At 37.1% G+C, this 22,299-nt stretch overlaps 2 protein-coding genes across 7 annotated transcripts in view; one reads left to right on the forward strand and one right to left on the reverse strand.

Moving 5' to 3' along the window:
- The window catches only part of Drip (drip), a 176,150-nt gene extending 165,581 nt beyond the window's left edge, over positions 1–10,569 (forward strand). For 5 of the 6 annotated variants that reach the window (XM_065217724.1, XM_065217725.1, XM_065217722.1 and 2 more), the window contains 4 exons: positions 665–874; positions 951–1,031; positions 10,001–10,066; positions 10,221–10,569. In XM_065217724.1, coding sequence (XP_065073796.1) covers positions 665–874; positions 951–1,031; positions 10,001–10,066; positions 10,221–10,271 — 408 coding nt within the window. In that variant the 3' untranslated portion in view covers positions 10,272–10,569. Of the gene's footprint in view, positions 1–664; positions 875–950; positions 1,032–10,000; positions 10,077–10,220 lie in introns of all 6 variants that reach the window. The other variant, XM_065217726.1, reaches the window with a different exon arrangement.
- Positions 10,570–16,466: 5,897 nt separating this feature from the next.
- On the reverse strand, positions 16,467–22,079 carry LOC135697806 (SET and MYND domain-containing protein 4-like). The gene is made up of 6 exons (XM_065217618.1): positions 21,667–22,079; positions 18,166–18,361; positions 17,534–18,100; positions 17,327–17,479; positions 16,754–17,267; positions 16,467–16,697 (listed from the first exon to the last, which is right to left on the reverse strand). The coding sequence occupies exons 1-6, from the start codon at positions 21,977–21,979 to the stop codon at positions 16,485–16,487; spliced, it is 1,956 nt and encodes a 651-aa protein (XP_065073690.1). The 5' UTR covers positions 21,980–22,079; the 3' UTR covers positions 16,467–16,484.
- Positions 22,080–22,299: the final 220 nt, after the last annotated feature.

The following is a 22,299-nucleotide window of genomic DNA, read 5'->3' on the forward strand; positions in this document are numbered from 1 at the left end:
CAACAGGTGAATGAACAAAAGGGGGCCCTATATGATGATGGACTAGATAGTTCGTCGGTACACAGCCGAACCCCTACGTCTGTCACAACTGATTTCTAAAGTGAGCTCGAGATAAAAGATTTCACGAGTCAAGGATGTCTCTTGACGATCAGTTTATATGTTTGAACAACTCTCGAAACAAACAATGATGCTTATTTTGTTCTACTGGTGAATGGATGCACTTCACATTTGAGTGATATTACCGGCGTAGTTTTCAAACTCTAAAATGCAACACGTTCCCTTTGCACCAAAATAACTGCTTAAGGCTCGGATTCCGATAGCATTGATTTTATGAGTTAGTATAGGGAGGGAAATTTATATCTTAACATGTCATCAAATTGAGCACCGGTCCATAAAAAGGCACTCAACGATTTATTTGCCGTGTGATAGAATCGTATATATTTATTTTTGCAGCACAAATGTGACAATAAAATGCTCCCCACTCAAATGGATACATAAAACACCTTTATGGGACTCTCCTGAAAAGCTACCGTGCTGACAGCAATCACCATTGCCCATTCAGCAATTACAGATTATCTATTCGTGCAAGAAACATGCAAATAGGAAATTATCTTCATTCTCTGATGTTGGATTTTGCTATTGTTTTTTTTTTTTTTTATCGCAGGCGGCCACCCCAGCCGATGTCATTGGAGGATTGGGAGTTACCGGGATTGACCCACGACTTTCCGCCGGCCAAGGCGTTATTATTGAGGCTCTTATCACCTTCATCCTGGTGTTCGTCGTCCATGGCGTTTGTGACAATCGTCGCTCTGACATCAAGGGATCTGCTCCACTGGCCATTGGTCTCTCCATTACTGCCGGTCATTTGAGTGCGGTAAGTACCTTAAACGCACAAGACGCGTTAGCGAAGTGATGATAGTCGATTATGATTTCTTTTTTTGTTGACACAGATTAAATATACCGGTGCCAGCATGAATCCAGCCCGTTCCTTCGGACCAGCCGTGGTCATGGGTAATTGGACCGATCAATGGGTAAGTGTTTTGTTTAATTTACACGTAATGTTTTTGAGCCAAACTTTTAAGTCATCTGTCCGAATTTTTCCATTGCCGATGAATTAATGAACATTATAATAAATAAAAACAGAGTAGGTGTAGCAGTTATGCCTATACGTTCCAATTATGGTGTGTTTCAATTATGGTCTAAGGAATTCCCATTGGCGATATCTAGAACACCATAATAGGAACGTATGGCCAGCCATGACTGGTACATCTACCCCATTACAATTTCAAATAGCATCAGTCCAATAGCAATATATTCCACATCATCGGTTGTAGCCTGTGCTGGTAAATGTTGACATTTTTTTCATAACCATCATCCAATGTGTAATTTTCCAGCGTGTGCACGGCTGCAAATGTACCGGTAGGGGATAATAGTACATAACGCACCCCCTGGGCAGAACGCATCAACTGACTTTCATTTGAGTTTTTCATGTTTTTTTTTCGTAACTTTTTTGATGTCTTACCAAACATGCTTAGCATGTGAACTCGTGTAAATTTTGCATGATAAATCCTAGAATTGGATTAAAAATACCAAGAAATAAAATTAAAAGGTAAGTTCTACCCCAGGGGTGCGTTATGTACCATTCTCCCCAACACTTTTGAATGACTGCTTGTAAACTTCTCACTTGCATTTGCCGACAGTCGCTATAATTAGACGATCCACACAAAACATCTTGAATTTTCAAAAAACAGTCGAAAATCGGTGATCGAGGGAAACTCTTCTACGTATAACCAAGGCAGTTCTCATACCTAAAATGCTTTTCGGAATCGAGTTTTTTCAGTGGTGGCAGTAAGATAAACCTCAAAAGCATACCTCCTCTCCAAAAAGCAGAAATCCGGAACTCTTCGGGCGTGTTTTGGTCGAGCCCAGTAGACTCTATAATGATAGAATCCGGACAGTTACCGTTTGAGCATGTCGTAGTAACCATAACGATTACCAAACCAGTTCGCAGTTTAGAAAGGACCAACATTATTTTTCCAAACTCACTAGTAACCCTCGATAATGACAACAGCGTCCCTGCAGTTAGCATAGTAATCACAATGTACAACTGAACTCACCACCCTTCCGAGCGTTGAACTCGAGTTGGTGACAGGTCGTGGAATGCAATAAAAATCGTTATAGAGTAGTCGATAAAAATAAACAATAAGATCTATGCAGAACAAAATCCTCTCTTGATGAACATGGCGATCCTCTATGCACTGTATTAAGTGGCAACAACATCTTCTATTCTCGTTGTGTTCACCAATTCAGCGAGCATTCTTCAAGTCTTAGAAAAAGGAATATCCAGGGACCCCTGGGTGCAACAAATAGAACGATTGTTACCATATCAACCGTGGATTCCGATGCACTTTGGAATCGTCGGAAACGAATACGCGGACCACTTCGCCTAGGCAAGAGATAACAGAGATGAGCTGCCATGTAACGGGTGTTAAAAAAAATGAGAATTTTTTCAGTCATATAGCTGGTAAAAATTTTTTTTTTTTTTAAAGAATTCAGTATTTTTTAACAAAAACAATGTTTATTCTTCAAAAAAACGTCAATGAATATTGGAGAATAGGCCCTGGTCAGTCGCACGACGCAACTTAGTCGCGATGCTCTCACAAGAGCGCTGAACGGCACTGAAATCATTCTCATTTTTTATTGAACACCCGTTACTTCCCAGAGAAGACGTAATTCGTGAATGCAAAAGGGCAATTGTTCAACTGTGGGAAAAACCAATGGTAAAACAGTACTAGTTTCATATGGTCGCTTGAGTACACAACACTGCCATGGCCGCACCAATGGACAGCTACAGAAAGAAGTGCACTTAGCCGATTGCGTATAGGACATACCCGTATTACACATCAGCAGCTATTCAGCAGAGAAAGCAACATTTGTCAAACATGTGGGGAACCATTAACGGTCCCTCATATCCTTGTGGATTGCATAGCACACAGCGAACAGCGTTCGAAGTGTGTTTGCTGTGTAGGAGAAATTTAGTGTAATCAGTGCTAACATTTGAAAACGGCGCAAAAGCCATTTGTAAACAAATGGTTTGTGGGCCCTTTACTCGCTACCCGAAGAACGCCCACGCAAACCAACAGCATCGTCAGGAAGGGGAAAATTTCCCCTACCCGATGTTGATGTTGTGTCGCGTGGGTGTACTTCAAGTAGTGAGTAAAGGGCCCACAAACCATTTGTTTACAAATGGCTTTTGTGCCGTTTTCAAATGTTAGCACTGTAATGACGAATTCATAACAATTAAGGCTGGTAAGTTACTGTAGTAACTGGAGCTCCTATGTTAAAATGAAATGTAATTTATTTTGAATTTGGAACAAATAAAAAGTTAAAAAGAAAACAAATTGTGTAATGACAAAAATTCAGAAACGAAACTAATGAAGTTCATTAGAAATTGTTACTTGCACTTGCATTGCAGAACTTATTTTTAATTCATAAAATATGAATAAACCACTTATAGGGTGAATGACCGTAATCCGGTTAAAACCCTTAACCGACAACTTAATTTATGCTGAAGGCTATTGGGCTAAACTCCGTTAAGTATAAGATTGATCTATGCAAATTAAATAATTAAATAAATAATTTGTCTACTTCTTCTTTTTGAAAAATTGTTCAATCCTCATTTTCTAAATGTATTGGTAAAATTTATTGGAAGTGCATGTCAACGCGCCAAAACTGTCCATGTTTCATACATATCAACTTGTATGGTGAGGAAAGTTTAACCATCTCTTTTCTTCGTTCATTTCACTACAACAGCAAATGTGACCTCACACTACCTAGTGCATAATGACAGGTAGACAAAAAAAATCATATTGCTGGACCTCGCTGTATGAAATTGTGTTTACACCCCTGATGGTGGAAAGCTCCAACCGGTATTATCCTCTGATTAAATCCTGATCACGAATGTCAAGTCGGCGGTGTCGATGTCGATGTTAAGCAATACGACCCATAACAAACATTTGACACATCCTTCAATCAGGACCGGTATGAAATGTTGGTCCGAGTTGGAGCTTACCGTCATGAGAAGGAAAGCGAATTACAGGTTATGTGCAATGCTGCCATCTTTCCTGTTAGTGTTTAATTCTTTTTTCATTGGACCAGTAAAATGTCTAAAATGGTCGTTTATGTTTTATTTCTTCAGTTTTTGATATTTATTCACCATTAAATACATCTTTTGCCTGTAGACTTGAAGACATACTTCAAGTCTCCGCGTACATCGTACGGGTTAGCATTAATGGTCCTTCGCTCATTTTCAACTTCTATTCAATTTTCATACTGCCGTACTCTAACGGAACTATAAACCTACCCTCTTCTAAAGATCATTCTCTACCCGAGCAGAAATCAAAATTTGCTTTTATGATGTAACTTATTTTGAATACTCCATTTGATCTCATTTTGGTTGACTTCACGGTCATTCGTGACTAGCCCGAGGTGACATTTGAGCTCAAATCTTTCAGCGTGAGAAGCATGGATGCTAACCATTTACGACAGGCCCGTATTCAGTCAAACGTTATGAATGCAAAATCAGTAATCAAATTGATTTAATTGAAAGCAGAATTAGTTTTCCGTTTGATTCAACAGTGTAAAATGTTGCTCTCATTTTTGCTGCACACCAAAAAATTCTGCATGCAAACATTCATACATGTAAACTTCCTTTTCACGTAAACTAGTAGCTTGCAAGAAATGTTGCAAACAAAAGTGGACAGTTGCATACAATATATGGAATATTGCATGACATGTCTCATAAATTTACAGGATCTATAATCTAAACTTGTATGATACATGACGTCTCATTTATGTGCATCATAGTAACGGAAATTTACACTACTTTTTTTTAGCTGATAATCGTTAGTTTAACGACAGATGAAATTAAATCAAATTTTAAACAAGAAATTAACAGCAGAACTTTAAGTTAAGTTCACAGCAAAAAAATAATTTTGATATCACGTCAAAGTGGATGCACTACAATCATGTCGAAAATATGGTGTAATATTACTTGCTAAAAAGGACAAAATTATTATTAATACAATGCATGAACTGACATTACGCTGCTTTTACTGCATTTGTTTATTTATGTGGTCATAAAAATTACATGAAATTTTCGACATGATTGTAGTGCATCCACTTTGATGTGATATCAAAATTATTTTTTTGCTGTGTTGCTTTGATTTAAAAAGTCTTGACTGCATAATGAAAGCACAATATGATATCAGACTTCTGTCGCGACAATTGAAATCAAAATGAGTTTTCATTATGATAGGAACTGCAAACTTTAATATCGATTTGCTTTTATTTTGTTAACCGACTTTGCTCGGGTAGCTAATAAATTATCACACTAAAGCTTCATGTTAGCATTTCCAACCAACTCTAATGATGATGATTTAATGATATTTAAAAAATAAGAAGAACACAACATTGCTTACCCTTTGTAGAACCTTAACGGTATTTCGATGAAAATTTCATAGACATTTTGAGGAGTATATAAAATAAATCTGACTAAAACTGAAAAATATATAAAAATTTTGGGTTAATTTTGAGGAAAACATAAAGGAATAGAAATCCGAGTATAATTTCATGCAAATGTAGAAGTGAATTCCAAGTGAATTATGTAGTTTTGAAACAACTTTCTACAAGCGATTTTACGAAAATGACGCAATAAATTCCTGATTTTTTAAGCTTAGCATGAATAAGGCCATATTTTCCCGAGGTTTTAGAAGAAACAAATATCAAAATATTGTTCCAAGACAAAGTTTGATTAGAAGGAAATGTCATTTTGAACTGCTCAAATGATATGTTCCATTCCGAAAAGTGTTCCAAGGAATTGAACTCTGCATACAGTTCTAAAGGAATTCTTTGGGAATTCTAAGAAGTATTCTAAAGCATTTTTCAGAATGTATCGAATATTATGCAGAAAAAATTCCAATGCTGTTCTCAAAACAATTCTAGGATTATTTTGGATTATACCTCGAATTTTCTGAGAGATTTTTTAAAAACATTTTACAAAAAATTTTCTACTTTGGAGTATAGTTAAGGGTAAGAAGTGAATGGTGGAGTTTTTTAGGGAGAAACCCAACAATGTTTAAGACGAGTTCTGACACGCACTCTGAGGAAATTTTTGAATTATGTATAGGACATTTTTGAGAATGTTGTGAAGAAAACCTGTAAAGTGCTAAAATGAAATTATCAATTTTAATTAGACCTCAGCAATTGTTCAAGATTCTGTTCCCAAAAACTAGTGAATAATCCTGAAAGCTAGTTCTTATTTCGTTAACAAGTTCGTTTATTTGGTAGGCTCAATCGCAGTAGCTTTATGGAGCCTATAATTCACTGTTCATTATTTGTAACAAAATTCATTTGAATCCTGATGAATGTGGGTGTCTTAGTGGAATACCTGTATAAAGAAAGAGAGAAAGATTAGTAATTTACATTCAGTTCCACTAACTTATTTGCTAATCCTTGACAGATACGTGTATTTCGTCTACAATGTGCAGGCTTCTTCAGTGTCTTGTACTAATACTCGACAGTCGAGTATTAGTACAAGACACTGCAGAAGTCTGCACATTATAGACGAAATACGCGTATCTGTCAAGGATAAGCAAATAAGGTAGTGGAATTAAATGTAAATTACTAATCTTTCTCTCTCTCTTTATAAAATTCACTTATTTCTATATCTAGTAGGAGCTGGGCCAAAAACTCGCGACGTACCCTAGGTTAGAGGGGTACATTGTCGAAGGAGATTTATTTCTTATGCTTGTACATTTTTTTAGCTCCACGTTTAATAAAAATCTAAACGATTCTGAGACTTAAACTTATTCGAAATTTTGGATTTAAAAAATTTATTTTGAACATATATTTATTTTTTAACATGCGGCACTTAGAGCTTTCTATAGCTTTATTTTTTTCTTGCGTGTGTCACCCCTCCAAAAGTGTACAGCTCCCATCGCCCCTGCCGCACGACGCCCCACGGCCACGCCTCATCTGCAACTAAATTACAAAAATTTTAAGGGGCAGAATAATAAAGCTGTACCAGGAGAATACTACCAGTACTGAATTCCCATAAATTTGGGGAAATTATTAACAATGAATTTTTAGATGAATTCCCGGATAAAAATAACCATAAAATTACAATTAAATATAAATAAAATACAATAAATTCTATTGTTTACAAATAATCTTATTATAATTCTATTGTATTAATCAAATAATCAAATAGTCATCACAATAGGTTTACATCAAATTCTATGAAATCAAAATTTTGCACAGTTAAAAAACAATAAAATGTATTGTAATGGATCAAATTTGTTCAAGAAAAAAATTAATTTTTTATTGTTACGGTAACTAACAACCCCCCTTTTCTATTGATAATGTCTCATTAACAATTAAAAATAATTAACATTGTACATAACAATAAATTCTATTGTATTTTTATTGTTTTTGCAATGAAATTTATTGTTGCTACAATAGGTTTTATTGCATTGTAACAATAGGTTCTATTGTTTTTATATGGTAAATTTTTATTCGAGTTGTCTTGATATTCAATCTGGACAGTTTTCAAAAGTTGCTGTATTTTTTTTTTCAAATCGCAAGCGTACGCGATCGCATCAAAATCGAAACCAAAATCAAAAGTTTATTTCGTTCAAACCAAAATACTCATTCACGCACTCATGTATCCTGCACACCCCTAGTGATGCATATGACCAAAGTGAAAGATTTCCTGAGCGGCCGTACGCTTTTGTTTTGACCTGAGCCAAGGTTGGACTCCTGTCGACTTCCTGTATTTCCTTGTTCAGGCTCCACCGCCATGAACCCCTGAGTCTGCCCATGCTGCTGTGTCCTGTCGGGTTCCAAAACCGAAATACTATATTCTCTGTATTACCTTTGTTATACTGCCGTATAACTAAGGTTTTAACAAATTTCGTCAGCGACCAGAGGCCAGCTACACAAACTATGTCACCTGTATAAAACATTCCAAATCGATAGGTCTTGGAAACGCTCCACATCGACAGTTTGATTACGACATCGTAGAATCAAATTGATTGGGCCTTCCTTAGCAAAGTCGGTAAAGGCGCTGGGTTCGATTCCCGGTCCGGTCTAGGAATCTTTCGGGTTGAAAAATTCCTCGACTTCCCTGGGCATAGAACTGTGATGGTGCTTACCACACAATTAAACTAATGCAAAACTGGTCCAGGTATCGAAAGCTCGCAATTAATAACTGTGGAAGTTTAGCGGCGCCGGTAGTGTAGTGGCAAGCGTGATTACTTCTCACCCCAGCAGGCCTGGCTTCAATCCCAGTCGGCGCCACCGGTATGTTCTGAGGCATAACATCTCTGATCACGTAAGTAAACACGTTGGTCCCCGGTTCATGGCGTCGGTAGCATTGGTGCTCAGGAAAAAATGTGGAAGTGCATCTAGAACCCTAAGTTGAGAGCACGTAAGAAGCTAAAATGCGATAAGCAATAAGCTTGAAATGCGAAGAAGAAGAATCAAATCGAATATGAGAAATCGGCTCAGCAAGTCGAGATTAGTCATGTCTGTATGTGCGTCTGTGGACGCATGCATCTAGGCCTGCTTTCTCCGAGATGGCTTAAACGATCAATATGGTTGATTATCATATGGTATATAACTCCTCTTTTTTTAGGAGGAAGGCAATGTTCAGTTTTGCCGTAATCATAGAAGAAGAAATCGTACGCACTTGCACTGTGTCTATATCAAGATTTTTCATACTTTTCAATGTATTCCAATAAGACCACATGCTTTGCTTTAAATTTTCTTCTGCGTGTTTTCCACCTTCTTCTACACGTTATGTCTAAAAAACCCAAATTTGAGTAGGATCTGGTTCGGATTCAGGTCGATGTTGTTCAATCGTCATCTTGTCAGTCCCATCTTTGTTTACTTAATTTTAGATAGGATATGGGTAGATCCTACTCAAAGTTGGGTTGTTCATAAATAGCGTGCAACCAACGCTGTTTTGTTCACACTGAAAACGAATCTATCTAAGAGAGTGTGTCAGTTTTACTCATTCGTATGTAGAAATTTCAAAAAGCGTAGGTTACTCATGCGTTGAGTGACTGGGTAAAAGTGACTCTCTCTCGGAGCTATAGTTTCGTTTTCAGTGTACAAACTCAGCAATTCGCATATCCTTGGTCCATACATCATCCTCTTTTGTACAATCGCTATCAAAACTGGTGAAAACATGAAGGAAACGTGGAAAGCCAGAATTATAGGAAGCTCGAGCATGGTGGGAATCATCGATTGATATTAGAATAGGTCCTATGTCTATTAGACTGATGCAAAATTTGAAATTTTCGCTCCACAGTGCTCAAACGGTTCCGAATTGGGCCATGATTAGCCTCCCAAAATTTGAACTCATTTAGTGAAAAACTAACTTGGCACAAACCATTTGAAGTTTATATGGGAATTACTAAGGAGAAACCGAGGGGGGCGACACATCTAAATCTCAAGTTTAGATGGTCAACAAATCTCACACTAGCGAATCAATCTTCGAACAATCTTCTTTCATTTGTCGCATCTACTTGCATCGCTCATCAATTTTTTGCAGGAAATCTTCAGAATCGTCATCAATCTTCTTTCTATCTACTAAGCGTGCGTGCAGCTAGCCACAGCAAAACACAATCTTTTTTGCATCGTAGATAGAGTCGTCCCCCTCGGGAGAAACCATAATTTCGGTTCATATCTATCTCAAAATTCACCAGTTCACTCAACTTTTGAAAATAATAGCTAAGCTTGTTGAAGTGCCCAGGACCACACTGGTCATGTTTAGGAACCCCGGAAGGATCCGATATAACTTAAAACTTAGAGCCTAATTTATTTACAGATAATATCAAAAACGAGATTGTACTGTGTAACATAGGTTCTATGCACCTGACCGGCTAACAGATGCGAATCCACAACTGATTATCTTCTTTTTTTTATCCATTTGCAGGTTTACTGGGTTGGTCCTATTGTCGGAGGTATCCTCGCCGGTGCAGTCTATCGTCTGTTCTTCAAAGTAAGAAAAGGTGACGAGGAATCTTACGATTTTTAAATTTAAAGTACCAAATTTAAAATCTCATACTGTTTGTGTAACTACGTGTAATGCGTTTTAAGATCATCAATTACTAACCCATCTATCCTTGTTGTCCTTGATTTTTCCCTTATTCTAGATGAACACTAACAAAGTAGGCCAAGTGACTAACGACGTTCAGTACATATAGTCGCAGGCTAGTCCATCGCCTACCTATGTAGTAGCCGATAATACCATAAGTTATCTTATGTAAAACTCCAATTCAAACCCAGTATCGGCCACTACCGTGCATCGTTCAGAAATAAATCTGCCATGGGGAATATCCGTACTAACAACTGTGTGCATGTTTGGAATGTTATAGCGAATTTAACACCGCTGAAAAACGATTGCAGTGCTTGAACGAATTCCACCAAATCGATAAATTTAATAACGAGACGCCAAATTTGAGCAAAAAGATATTTAACTGTTATTCACATTTACTGTAAGCATTTTTTCTAGCGAAAAAACAAACGAACAAGTTCATATACTTTGCACAGCAAACAACTGGCTTCCTTGCACTGTTGGTAAAATCAATTTGTACAAATCTATATTCTATTCTACAAACATATTTGGTACCTTACGCTCTTGACTATTTGATTATCGTTTCACATTTTTATTTTCGCTGCAAACATTTCTCGTCTCAAAAGTGCACAATAAATTAATTCTGAAACCAAATGAAGAAGCAAAATGCTTTTAAGAAAATCAACAACTTACTAACAACATCTTTGATTAAGATCTGTTATCCCCTTTAGATCCTATTCCTGACTTTTGTACAGTCCCGCCAATCCCAGAAAACATTAAAATTGTTACTCTTGTACATACTTCCTACTAACAGAAGCGCCTTCCCCTCTACACTTAAATAGTCCACTAAGCTATATTATTTAAGGTGTTGGGTCGAGCAGAAACAAAAATCGAAAGATTTGTTTAGACGATATCGTGGGTAAATCATACTGCACCCTCATAATCTTTTGCTTATTAAAAACATTCTTATCTGCAAAACTAACAATGGTAAATTTTTCAAATGAAGTATGTCTCATCTCATGCACCATCAGTGATCGAAAGTGCCTAGTAATTAGTTCTGTTAAATAATGAGCAAACGATTTAAATTGTTATATGTTATTATATTTTGCTCCATCACTATTTAAATCACTGTTTAACTATGGAAAAATAATGCATTGTTACAATACGGACGGTACATTGAGGTTTGCCTCGAGTAGTTATTAAAAACTTATCCTGGTTGAACAGTATCAATTTGCTGCGCGCAGCACCTGAGGCAAATATTATCGTAAAATTAAACTGTATCGCCAATTAGCTCAGAGGCAGACCGTATTTGTATCTACAACCCACAGAGTCTTTCCGAGAAATGTTGTTTATTGTATCAAATTTTACCTTGCATATTACGCTGCTGCGGTGAGAACTACGTGCAAAAATCGATCGATAAAAGCTCCCGTATTTGTATCTTCTTGTATGTATTATATACATTGGAATTTACATAAATTTTACTGTAAAGAGGTATGTTAAATAAATTATGAGAAAAAACTTGATACATTTCTTAATCATTGTAGTGAATATCACATCACACCTCTTTTTTTTAGTTTACAAATGTTTTGGTTTTTATCCGAGAGTGAATCCACTATTCTAGAACAAAGATAACAGGTTTGAAGACATTTATTAATTGCAGGCATTTTGTTTATATGTTTACTAGAATCATGATTTTTCTGACGCTTGTTTGTCCTTATGAATAAATGTAAGCAAGCAACGAAGGAAGGAAACATTAGCGTCATCAAATGCATTAGCGCCATAGCCTCTAGATAGACTTGTTCATCCCATACTATTGGTTACGAACTGCAAGGTGCACGAAATTACGTTGTATATACTTAGGGGGATTACATAAAAAAGGTTGGTTGTGGAAGATCAGATTCAATAGCAATCTGTTGTGTGGAGGGAAAAGTTTCTTCTCTAGTTCAGTGTCACTCTTTTAGGCGCGTAGTTCTAGAAGCTGCCAAAGTACTGACAGATTCACTGCTACATGATTGTCTGGCTATTGTGATTGTACTTTAAAAAAATTAAGAAATATGGGGTGTGATGAACGCTGCGGCCTTTCGTTTATGGAAAATCGCGCAGATTTGTCATGGAATATGTCAGTAATTGCGGGAATCAGTTTTGCCGTTCTTAGCAGCAAATACAAATTTCGCGTTACGTCTTCTTCGGTTCTAGGGTGTCAATGCAAGCGATTCCCATAAGGAGGCAAGTTAGCTCAATCACGTCAGCGTAAATTTCGGAGTGTGTGACGAACAAACTTCCATTTTTTCCTTTATTTAACGTCGCTTTCTGTTCCGAAATCTAGTGCCAATCACCGACGGACATCTATTGCCATCCATTGACGGCAATTGAATGTGCGAGAAGGCAGCTTCCACACGCTTAGGATATCGCACCCATTGGCCGGGACCAACGGCTTTACTTTCCTTCCGAAGGAAGACGTGACCAGAGATTTTTATGACTCAGAAAAATTCCACCGACTTCGGCTGGGATTGAACCCAGACCCATTGAGGTGAGAAAGCAGTCACGCTTACCACTACACCACCAGCGCCGGCGACAAACTTTCATTGTATACTTTCAAAACTTCACGGCCATCGGCGTAAATAGGATCTTGGGCTGGCCTTACACAGCAAAAAAATAATTTTGATATCACGTCAAAGTGGATGCACTACAATCATGTCGAAAATATGGTGTAATATTACTAGCTAAAAAGGACAAAATTATCATTAATACAATGCATGAACTGACATTACGCTGCTTTTACTGCTTTTAAAATTACATGAAATTTTCGACATGATTGTAGTGCATCCACTTTGATGTGATATCAAAATTATTTTTTTGCTGTGTAGCTAACAAGACACAAACTATCGGTAGTAAATGTCTTCACATGTTATATCTCTGCTTTTAAAATTGGGGGTGGAGAAAGATGTTCACTATTTCAGATTTATAAAACTGAGGCTTTATAGGGACTTTCTTAAAAGTCAATGGCAATTCGTAGAAGGTAAGAGTTAGGATAACGTCATTTGATATCAGAAAACTCCTAACCACCCAACCTTCTAGATTGTGGAACTTCGTAAAAGTTTAGGAAATGTTACAGAATATCGAGGAACTTCATACATCAAGGATACTATTTTTTATTATAAGGTTCTGGAAATGATCGTTTCTGTAGAGAAAATTGACAATTATTTAATTATTTTATTGAACCAATCAATCACAGTGTGAAATATCAGCAACTCTTTTATATAGATGCTGCATAACTTTAGGAGTCATCGCCATGGAAAATAATCCGTGACAACATGATCAGATTTTTAAACATTACTTGCTGCCCAAGCATATACTTTTGGCATTTTGAATACGTATTGAACAACCTTTCCTCACCTTTTCCAGAGTACCTGTAAAACTTTCAGCGGAGTAGTGCATCATTTAATATACGGTCATAATTATTATGCAAGTGAGCGCTCCTTTTTCCGCGCTTAACTATTTCTGCAATTAAAACATGATTTCGTTTTTTGTTGTTTATTTATGACATTACCATGACAGAGAACAATTGTATTTACCTGTTGAACACCTTTGCACTTCAAAATATTCATGTAAATCCATGAATCAAATAATTATTTATGATGTAGCAACACCTAACGGATTTTGTTGAAATGACGTATTGAGTACCACTTGCTCAATTTTTTTTTTCAATCTACAGAAAGCTGTATATTTTTGACAGATGCCTAGAACATACATAAGGAAACATAATTTTACACATATACACGTTTGTTTTAACCATTTGCATGAACAATATCAAATTGACTGTCAAGTGCGCGGAATAACCCACCTTCACGGTGCATTATCAAATAACTTATCTTAACAAAACAATGAGGCTGTGCATAAATGAATGGAAGGACTTCACATTTGGCACGGAATAGATGAATAATTTAATAACATTATTTTTCTGCACTTAATTATGTATAACTTCTTTTTGATCACTCCACCCTGCATGATGTAAGTTTTATTTTTAATTCTTAAATTAAAGTGAATCCCGATAAGAATTTCAAGGGATCAGAATTCCAAGGATGGTTAAACAAATGAGAACGATTCTGAGACTAGATGAGACTCACCCTATGTGGCTCAACCAAGACTCCCGGATATCTAGCTCAGTAGCATAAGACCCCTGAACTGTGTCACAGGGCCGGCATGCTACTTGGTAATTTGGAGGGGTACGCGGAACAAACTGTGCAGAAACTGTGAGATTTATTTTATTTTACCTACAATCCTACTAATCCTACTAACCCAACACTGACACTAAACAAACACTACAGTTTCCTAAAACAACATGCACAAATTAAAACCTAGGACATTGTAACTAAACGGTTACAATTCCATGAAAAGCGAATAATATGGCATTGTTTAAAGGATTCTAATTTTAGAAATAATTATTTACATTTTTTTTTGGAGAAATCATTTTCTAAAGGGATGCTAATAAGGGCGGTATTTTTAAGTGCATTGTAATGAACTGTTACCCACCTTTCCACAACCTTTGGAGCTCTTGGATGCTGTTTCCTTGCCGAATTCTGTTAAAATTATCAAGATCTCTTAATTTTGTATACCGCCAAAATTGCATCCGAGCTAAATAGAAAATGAAGCTCTCCCCCTAGTAGCACACTTGTCACAAACCGGTTGAATTAACAGCTATATGACTCATTTTAGTCACAATCAAGTTGCTGCAAGTTTGTGTGACTGAACTGTGCTACTTGGGCCGTTAAGTGACGAGCAATCCCCTCAGGTCACTGGCATTAATCGTTAAGTTTCCGCTATCCGAGCACCCAACCTGCGTCCAGCCCTTGGCGATTCTCCAAGCTATGATCACCCGGTCATCACCGTACCCGTGTGCCACCGTCTTCAAGACCGTCATCACTGCTTGCTGCATCTTCTTCTTATTATTATTATTCTTCTTCGCATTTCAAGCTTATTGTTTTTCGAATATTAGCTTATTGGGTGCTCTCAACTTAGTGTTCTAAATACACTTTCACAGTCATTAGTTGAGAGCTTTCTATGCCAATACCAATGCATGAATTTTTATATTGTGTGGCTGTGTTTGATGATACTTTATGCCCAGGGAAGTCCAGAAATTTCCAACCCGAAAGATTCCCTCGACCGGAAGGAGAATCTAACTCACCGCCTCCGGCTTGGTAATACCGTGCCTTTACTGACTATGAGGCCCCTCGTCGGTGCACGAGTTGTAAATAATAACATCATTTGAGAAATCTCTGGTAATCATGACATTTTGATCTTCGAAAATAATGTGAATGAAAAAAAAGACCTACTGTGTCACGATTACCTGAGTTTTGTCAAAAAACGTAAATATCTACAGTGTGTACACCGAAGAATTGTCTTGGCCATCAAGACCACCCCATCCCGACCAGGAGCGTTTCTGTCGTCCGGCCGCTGCCAAAATTGTCAAGCCACCGGTATTGAGGACTATTCTGAGCTTCGAGTGAGGTGAGGTGACTCACTGCCCCTAGTGAGGTAACAATAGTCTTCTCATGTGAGGTGACTCTCCGTGCTAATCAAATCAAATCTCTTCTTTTTTTTTCAAGAATCAAAATGTCATGATTAAGTACATGAGATTTGTCAATGATGTAAATATTTGGACGTCGTGCACTGAAAAATGTTTGCCTCACTAGTGACATTGAATCACCTCACATCACTCGCGACGCAGAATAAGCCTCATTGTCTAGGCTGCTCACCCATTTGTCGTTTGGTTATTAGGAGTGCGCTATTTTTATGGCGCTTGCTATTGGAGTGGCCACTCTATATATTTTAACTCTACACGATCGTTCAGACCAACTCAAAACTTCCCAAGCAACACATATGATCTATAACAGTTCATATAGCCTTTGTTTGACTTGTTTTGGTTATACAGAATTTGAGTTACTTGGGTCCATTTCGGCAAACGTGGATTTACTCAAAAGTGAATTGAATTTTTCGGGCGCAAACTGTGTAAAGCCTCAAAAAACTTCTCGAATATGATGAAAATCCTTGAAAATTTTACTCAATCTAGGAGTATACTAATAGACTAAGTGAATCCTCTATCAATTTTGATAAGTTTTTCTTGGAAAAGCCCAGAAAATTCAACTCACTTTTGAAAAATCCACTTTTAATCAAATTGAGTCGACTCGTCTCAATTTTGAGTTAGTCTGATCAACTGTGTATAAGGCATAATCCAAATCTAATTTATTTAAATATTTTTATTTTATTGCTGTTTCTTCCAATACAATTAAAAATATTGCTGTGATATAAAGAAAACAAATTCAACAAGATTGAAATCACAACTTTATAGAGCACATTTCCGATCTATATACCTATTACCTAGTTCTAGAGTACATCTCCGAATTCCTTGTTGACAAAGATGATACTCCATGTAAGGTGGAACCAATATCTCGTCCAACGAAATGATAATAGCAGCATATATGGTAAGAGCCTTCTCGTATTTCCCTTGCGCATATAGTCGAGTTGCATCTTTGTAACGTTTTGATACATTCGCTTTCTAGAAATAATCATCTCAATATAAATGGTGGTTTAAAATAATGTTGACATATTTACCTTAAGTAAGTCAAAACTGGTGTCGACATCAGTGGATCCACCACATTTGCTACATATCATCTCGCTTTCCAAAGAGTTTTTCTTAAACATCAGTCCATTGTGACAGCCTTCAATTGCCGTACACTTAAATTGAACCTTCATAGGGTTCATAGCACTAACAGTTAGCCAATATTCTTCACAAGCCTGGCAGTTGCAGTCAAATTTGTAGTTCTCTGCCAACAGTTTTCGTCTCTCGACACGTGCTGCTCTTGTATACAGCTGTCCATAGTTTTCCGCCACCACCGATCCGGCTGGAATGTTCTTGATTGTGCGAACATAAACGGCATTGTTCACAAAGTATCTGGTTATGCCCGGATCACAAGAATGATTGAATAGAACCAATGTTGGATACAAACCGGCCCCAATACAAACCGAATAGCCAGGATCTTGACTTTTCCGACGGTGCAGTTCGGAGATTTCGTGAGAGTTATACGTCACGATTTGCAAATTGTGCAGCAGTATCTTTCCCAGGAATCTATGAATTAGATATATTTAGTGTTGTCATGTAGAAAAATCAGGCCTCCAAATTCATACCCGTCTAATGATTTTGATTTGCAGAATCCAGCGAGGACTAGAATTGTGTGAAGTAATGCTGCCATCAACGTCCATTTTAAATAATCTTCGGCAGTCCTATGCTTTGCATGAGTTACATAATTGTACACCTTACGGTAATCGTCAAATGGCAAACTATGATAAATATGCATCAAATTAAGAAACAATGATACCAAATCCTAAACAAACCTGTCTACAAAGTCACTCTTCAGCTTATCCAGCTCATCTCGCAGTTTATAGAAATAATCCTCCGACTTTTGTGAGGCAATCCTCAGGGACAGCATACAAACTACATTCGCTCCAGAGTTTCTCAGAAACGGCAGAAAACCACATTCGAATCTATGATAGCCTGAATAGGCTTGCTTTTGGCATGCTTCGGAGCAGTAAACCACATCAACGCAGTCAGGGCAGCCGAACAGAACTTCAACACGACCACAGCAACGATCACAGTGAGTTGAGCTACAGTTATTCATTGCTACCGAAGCATGGGGTGATTCTTTCAGCAGGACGCAGTTGGGTGCTAGATTGTGCTTAGTTCGAGCGAATCGTCCCTCGGATTCAGTGTAATCAATATACAGTGAATTATCAACATAAGGCACAAACAGTTCCGCCACGGTGTTATTCACGGGTTGGATAAACTTTTCCCGATTGGTAATTTGCGCATCAAGGCGATCAATTATCATTTGCATTTCATTCATCCGTGCATAGCGCTGATCCTCACTAAGACTAGACTGGTGTAGAGCGGCGAATGTTTCTCTGTTAAGAATTTAATATTAGACACCTACGAAACTCAAGCCAAGATTTTAAATTCACATGCCAACCTATAGCATTCAAGTGACGACGGAAGATCCGCCATTTCAAGATAACAGCGAGCTTTCCGTTCCATTAACTTATAACGCATGTTTTCAGGATAGTTCAACTGAATAGAATATTCGATGTCACGCAGAGCTAGATCATATTTGTTGAGATGGAAAAGAACTGCTGACCGGTTGGCAAGGATTACGGCTTTCTCTGCATCTGAAAAAAAAATATTGTTATTAAATATAAATGTGAAATTATGAACTATATTCATTTTTGTTCGAAGATTATAACCTGTTTGGTTACAATTAACCCTATTGTTAGGTATCCTTCGTCGAGTGTATCAATTTTAACTTGACATGGTATGTGCTTGTTTTTGATTTGTATGGCAAGGAACATAATTACCTCCCAGGGAATCCTAAATATCTTTATCAAGACAAAATGACATAGGGGAAAAGTTGGCTTCGGCAATACCTTAACCTATTATCGTCAGGGGGTAAACAACGTCCTTGAGAGCTCAATTTTGGCATGTGGATACATTGTGTTTCAGAGCAACTATTGGCCAAATTTGAGTGCTCTAGGACTTTGTTTACCCCCCTGACGATAATAGGTTAAGGTATTGCCGAAGCCAGCTTTTCCCCTACGATAAACGATCCAAATAATAACGAGTGATCAGTAACGGCAAGCAACAAGATAATATTTGCTTGCAAATTTGTAATGACAATTTAAAATTGTAGGGCCGGCGCCGGTGGTGTTGTGGTAAGCGTGATTGCTTTCTAACACCCCAATGGGTCTGGGTTCAATCCCAGCCGAGGTCGGTGGGATTTTTGTGAGGCATAAAAACCTCTGGTCACGTCTTCCTTCGGAAGAGAAGTAAAGCCGTTGGTCCCGGCCCATGTGTGTTGTGAATGGGTGCGATATCCTACGCAGGTGTGGAAGCTGCCTTCCTGCACATTCGATTGCCGTCAATGGATGGCAATCAATGTCCGTCGGTGATTGGCACTAGATTGCGGAACAGAGACCGACGTTAAATAAAGGAAAGGAAATTTAAAATTGTGTATTGTTTAACTCAAATTTCTCTAAGCACAGAACTTAATAAATATAAAATATTTCGATCTCTAGAGCCAAAATATCGTTGACGTGATTTGTTCTTGGCTCCTCTGGCGGGCGAGAGCTTTATCAAGGCTTTTGCTTCTCAATATTCCTACAGGTTTCATTCGTGATATTCTGTTCTAAAAAGAGCTGTCTACGGTCCACACAAATTTAAATTAATATGGACAATTGTCTACGCAGGGGGAGGGAGAAAAAACTGTCTGCTGTCCATTGCTCTTGTACGCTGCCATCTACTGGCTGGTTTGGTTTGTTTTAATTTATTAGGGAGACTTTCAACCAGAGTTTGGTTCATCTCCGGCCACTATTCAAGTTTTTTTTTGTTTAAATATTAAACCGCATCTTTTAAAATAATTGCCAAAATTATTATAAAGCAAGTATTACGCATCCAAATTCTAACTTTCTGAATGTTCAAGGTAACACTAGTTTTCAAATAAAAGTAAAAAAAAATAACTTGAATCTTTGACCAATGATTCTTATGTACAATCATGCGCTAAATCCAAAAATGTAGTCCAAAAAATCTTAGTAGGACAGTTTTCGAGATACAGCTAAAAATGAAAATTTGCTTTAAAAAAATGTTTACTAAAATACAATTATCTCCGATTGATTGTAATGAGACCATATCAATTATGTTAACACCAAATTAAAGGTATGAAGTGTTTCTTTTCATCAACCCATTTTCAATTGTCAGTGAGAATAGTAGTATTGTTGTTTATTAGTAGTTTTTTTTTATTTGTTTTTTTTTTATATTTTGCATTTTTTTTTCCAGAAAAATTGAATTTCTACTTAGTTTTTAAGCAGTGTAAATAAAAATGTTTGTAGTGGTCTCACTGAAAAATGGTAATCAAACAATCGAAATCAAATTTTATCACCTTTAATTTGGCGTTAAAATAATTAATATAACTTCATTACAGTTGGAGATATAGGTATTTTAATAAACACATTTTTTTAAAGTGAATGGGGTTTTTTTTTTAAATAATATCGGAGTTTTCTTATTTGTGTCAATGATAAAATAAAGATTGATCGGATTCAATGATATTTTATTAAAAAAAAAATCGCAGCCAGACACCGTACATTGAAAACCTTAATAATGATTTTTTTTTTCTAGGGCTTAGCTATGAAAATAATATAAATCACTTACCCTCTAGCTTGTCCACCGTTGCTCTGTTACAGTTTGGACCGTAGTTTCTCCATTTTCTGTTAAAATGGCTGAAAGTTTAGGCAAATGGCGTGCATCAACGAAGCAGGATGTGGCAAGGTTTGAAGTTACCCATTAATGAGTATAAAAATACACATTTTGACTTGTACTACATTTTGAAAATGTGCATTTTTTTTACACATTTTAAGATCTCCTAATTTACACAGTTTTTGACAGCTGTATATAAACATTAAAAAATTTGTTTTTTTTACTCATTAATGTGCTTACGCTGGTTACCGTGCATCTCGATAACCATTTGACAGATTGTGACGAGATTTTGCACATGCAAATATTACACTCTAAACTAGCTTTACTCAAAATGTCATCAATTTTTACCCATGCAATAAAAAGTTATACACAAAAGAAAGTGTTGCATTTTTTTCGAGTACAATCTTTATATACTTTTTTTTCCTTGATTTAATTTCCGTCGATCTTGTTTTCCGTACTTAGTACCTATGCTACCGACGCCAGAGAGGCAGCTCCCACACCTGGACCCTACCTATCGACCTAACAACTCATAGACCGAGGACCAACGGCTAATCTCTATATGTATAATTCGTAAATTTCCATTCTTTGAAAAAATCTTTGACATCTGTAGTATTTTACTAATCTTTCAACAGTGGAATTATTTATCAAATCAGTCTTAAAGGTCTAAACGTCAATACAATAAAAAAAAACAGCTTCAACATCCATAAATATTTCCATGCATGGTTTACTTACATAATTTCATTGTCAACACCACTTTATTGGGTGTACAACCTCTGACAAATTGTCTCTCAAAAAGCGACGAACCATTGTCTTGGCACCGCTAATAGCTTTATTTCTTTAATTGCTTTCATCTCACTTGTCATATAAATATTAACGATGCCATTTCTCCCCAAAACAAAACCAAAGTCCACCTGACGGGTCATAAGCATCTGGCACAGATCACATCAAATGTCGTTTTTCATTTGCAATACATACCCCTCATATATCTATCATCGTTCTACGAGTCAAACCTCACCATACAGTCTGTGTCAAAAAGTAGAAAGATTTTCTCAGATCCCATTAAAATAAACCAAAGCAACTGTGTGCCATCAACAACGTTTCAAATTCCCAGCGAACATGTGGGATACACAAATTAGCACGCGCCAAAAATAATACGACTCGGTGCCAACAATTGCTTGAATGAATCTCAAGGTCAAACTCCCACCATTCATCATAACTCAACGCTTACCATTTTCCGATGGCAACAACAAAAATGCGTCATTGTAGCACTGCAACGCATCTTGCCATCTTTTGCACTGAAATTCCATATTTCCCAGCACCTTGCTCTCCAATGCTTTGGCGAAATCTTTTCCGATACCTGTTCCACGAACAGGTTTCCATAGAATTCCTCCAAAACGGTCCTCAATGATCTCATGTACAAACAGTACTCTTTGTTCATCGTTTTCCAAAAGGGAAAACTTATGAAATTCACTAGCACTGATAGCACTCCGGAACTTTTCATAATCTTCGTGAAAAAATCCGGTATCTTCACAAATTTCCATCTTCTTAAATAGATCGCTCTGCGTTTAACCTCAACAACTGACTGACACCCTCTTCCGGTCACTTAGCTCGTTTGAATCAATTGAGCCACATTTTTGCAAATTCTTCTCACTTCCCCCTCTTCAAACGCTTTGTTCATCTATTAATAAAACGATTTTATGACGTCATTTACACACAAGTGGTTCATCCTAAGCGTGGATGAATTTTAAATTTCGCGTAAGTGCGCGCGCATCGAAATATTATGACGCACTGGGGATTAGCGGAGCTCTTCGTGAACCGTTTGTTATTATTGATTGGATTTCATGTTTACGTCATGTTTTCC

Source organism: Ochlerotatus camptorhynchus, unplaced genomic scaffold, assembly GCF_037179485.1.
Source record: "Ochlerotatus camptorhynchus isolate MF236.1 unplaced genomic scaffold, CSIRO-AGI_Acam_v1.1 ptg000078l, whole genome shotgun sequence".
NCBI classification, from domain to species: domain Eukaryota; kingdom Metazoa; phylum Arthropoda; class Insecta; order Diptera; family Culicidae; genus Ochlerotatus; species Ochlerotatus camptorhynchus.

Bases quoted from the DNA above. Each gene is read 5' to 3' on its own strand.
- LOC135697806 (XM_065217618.1), bottom strand. From the start codon at position 21,979: ATGGAAATTTGTGAAGATACCGGATTTTTTCACGAAGATTATGAAAAG. The intron at 17,268-17,326 runs GTATGAATTTGG...TCTAATTCATAG, and splicing joins AAATCAAAATCATTAGACGG to ATTCCTGGGAAAGATACTGC. The intron at 16,698-16,753 runs GTAAATATGTCA...GATTATTTCTAG, and splicing joins CCAGTTTTGACTTACTTAAG to AAAGCGAATGTATCAAAACG.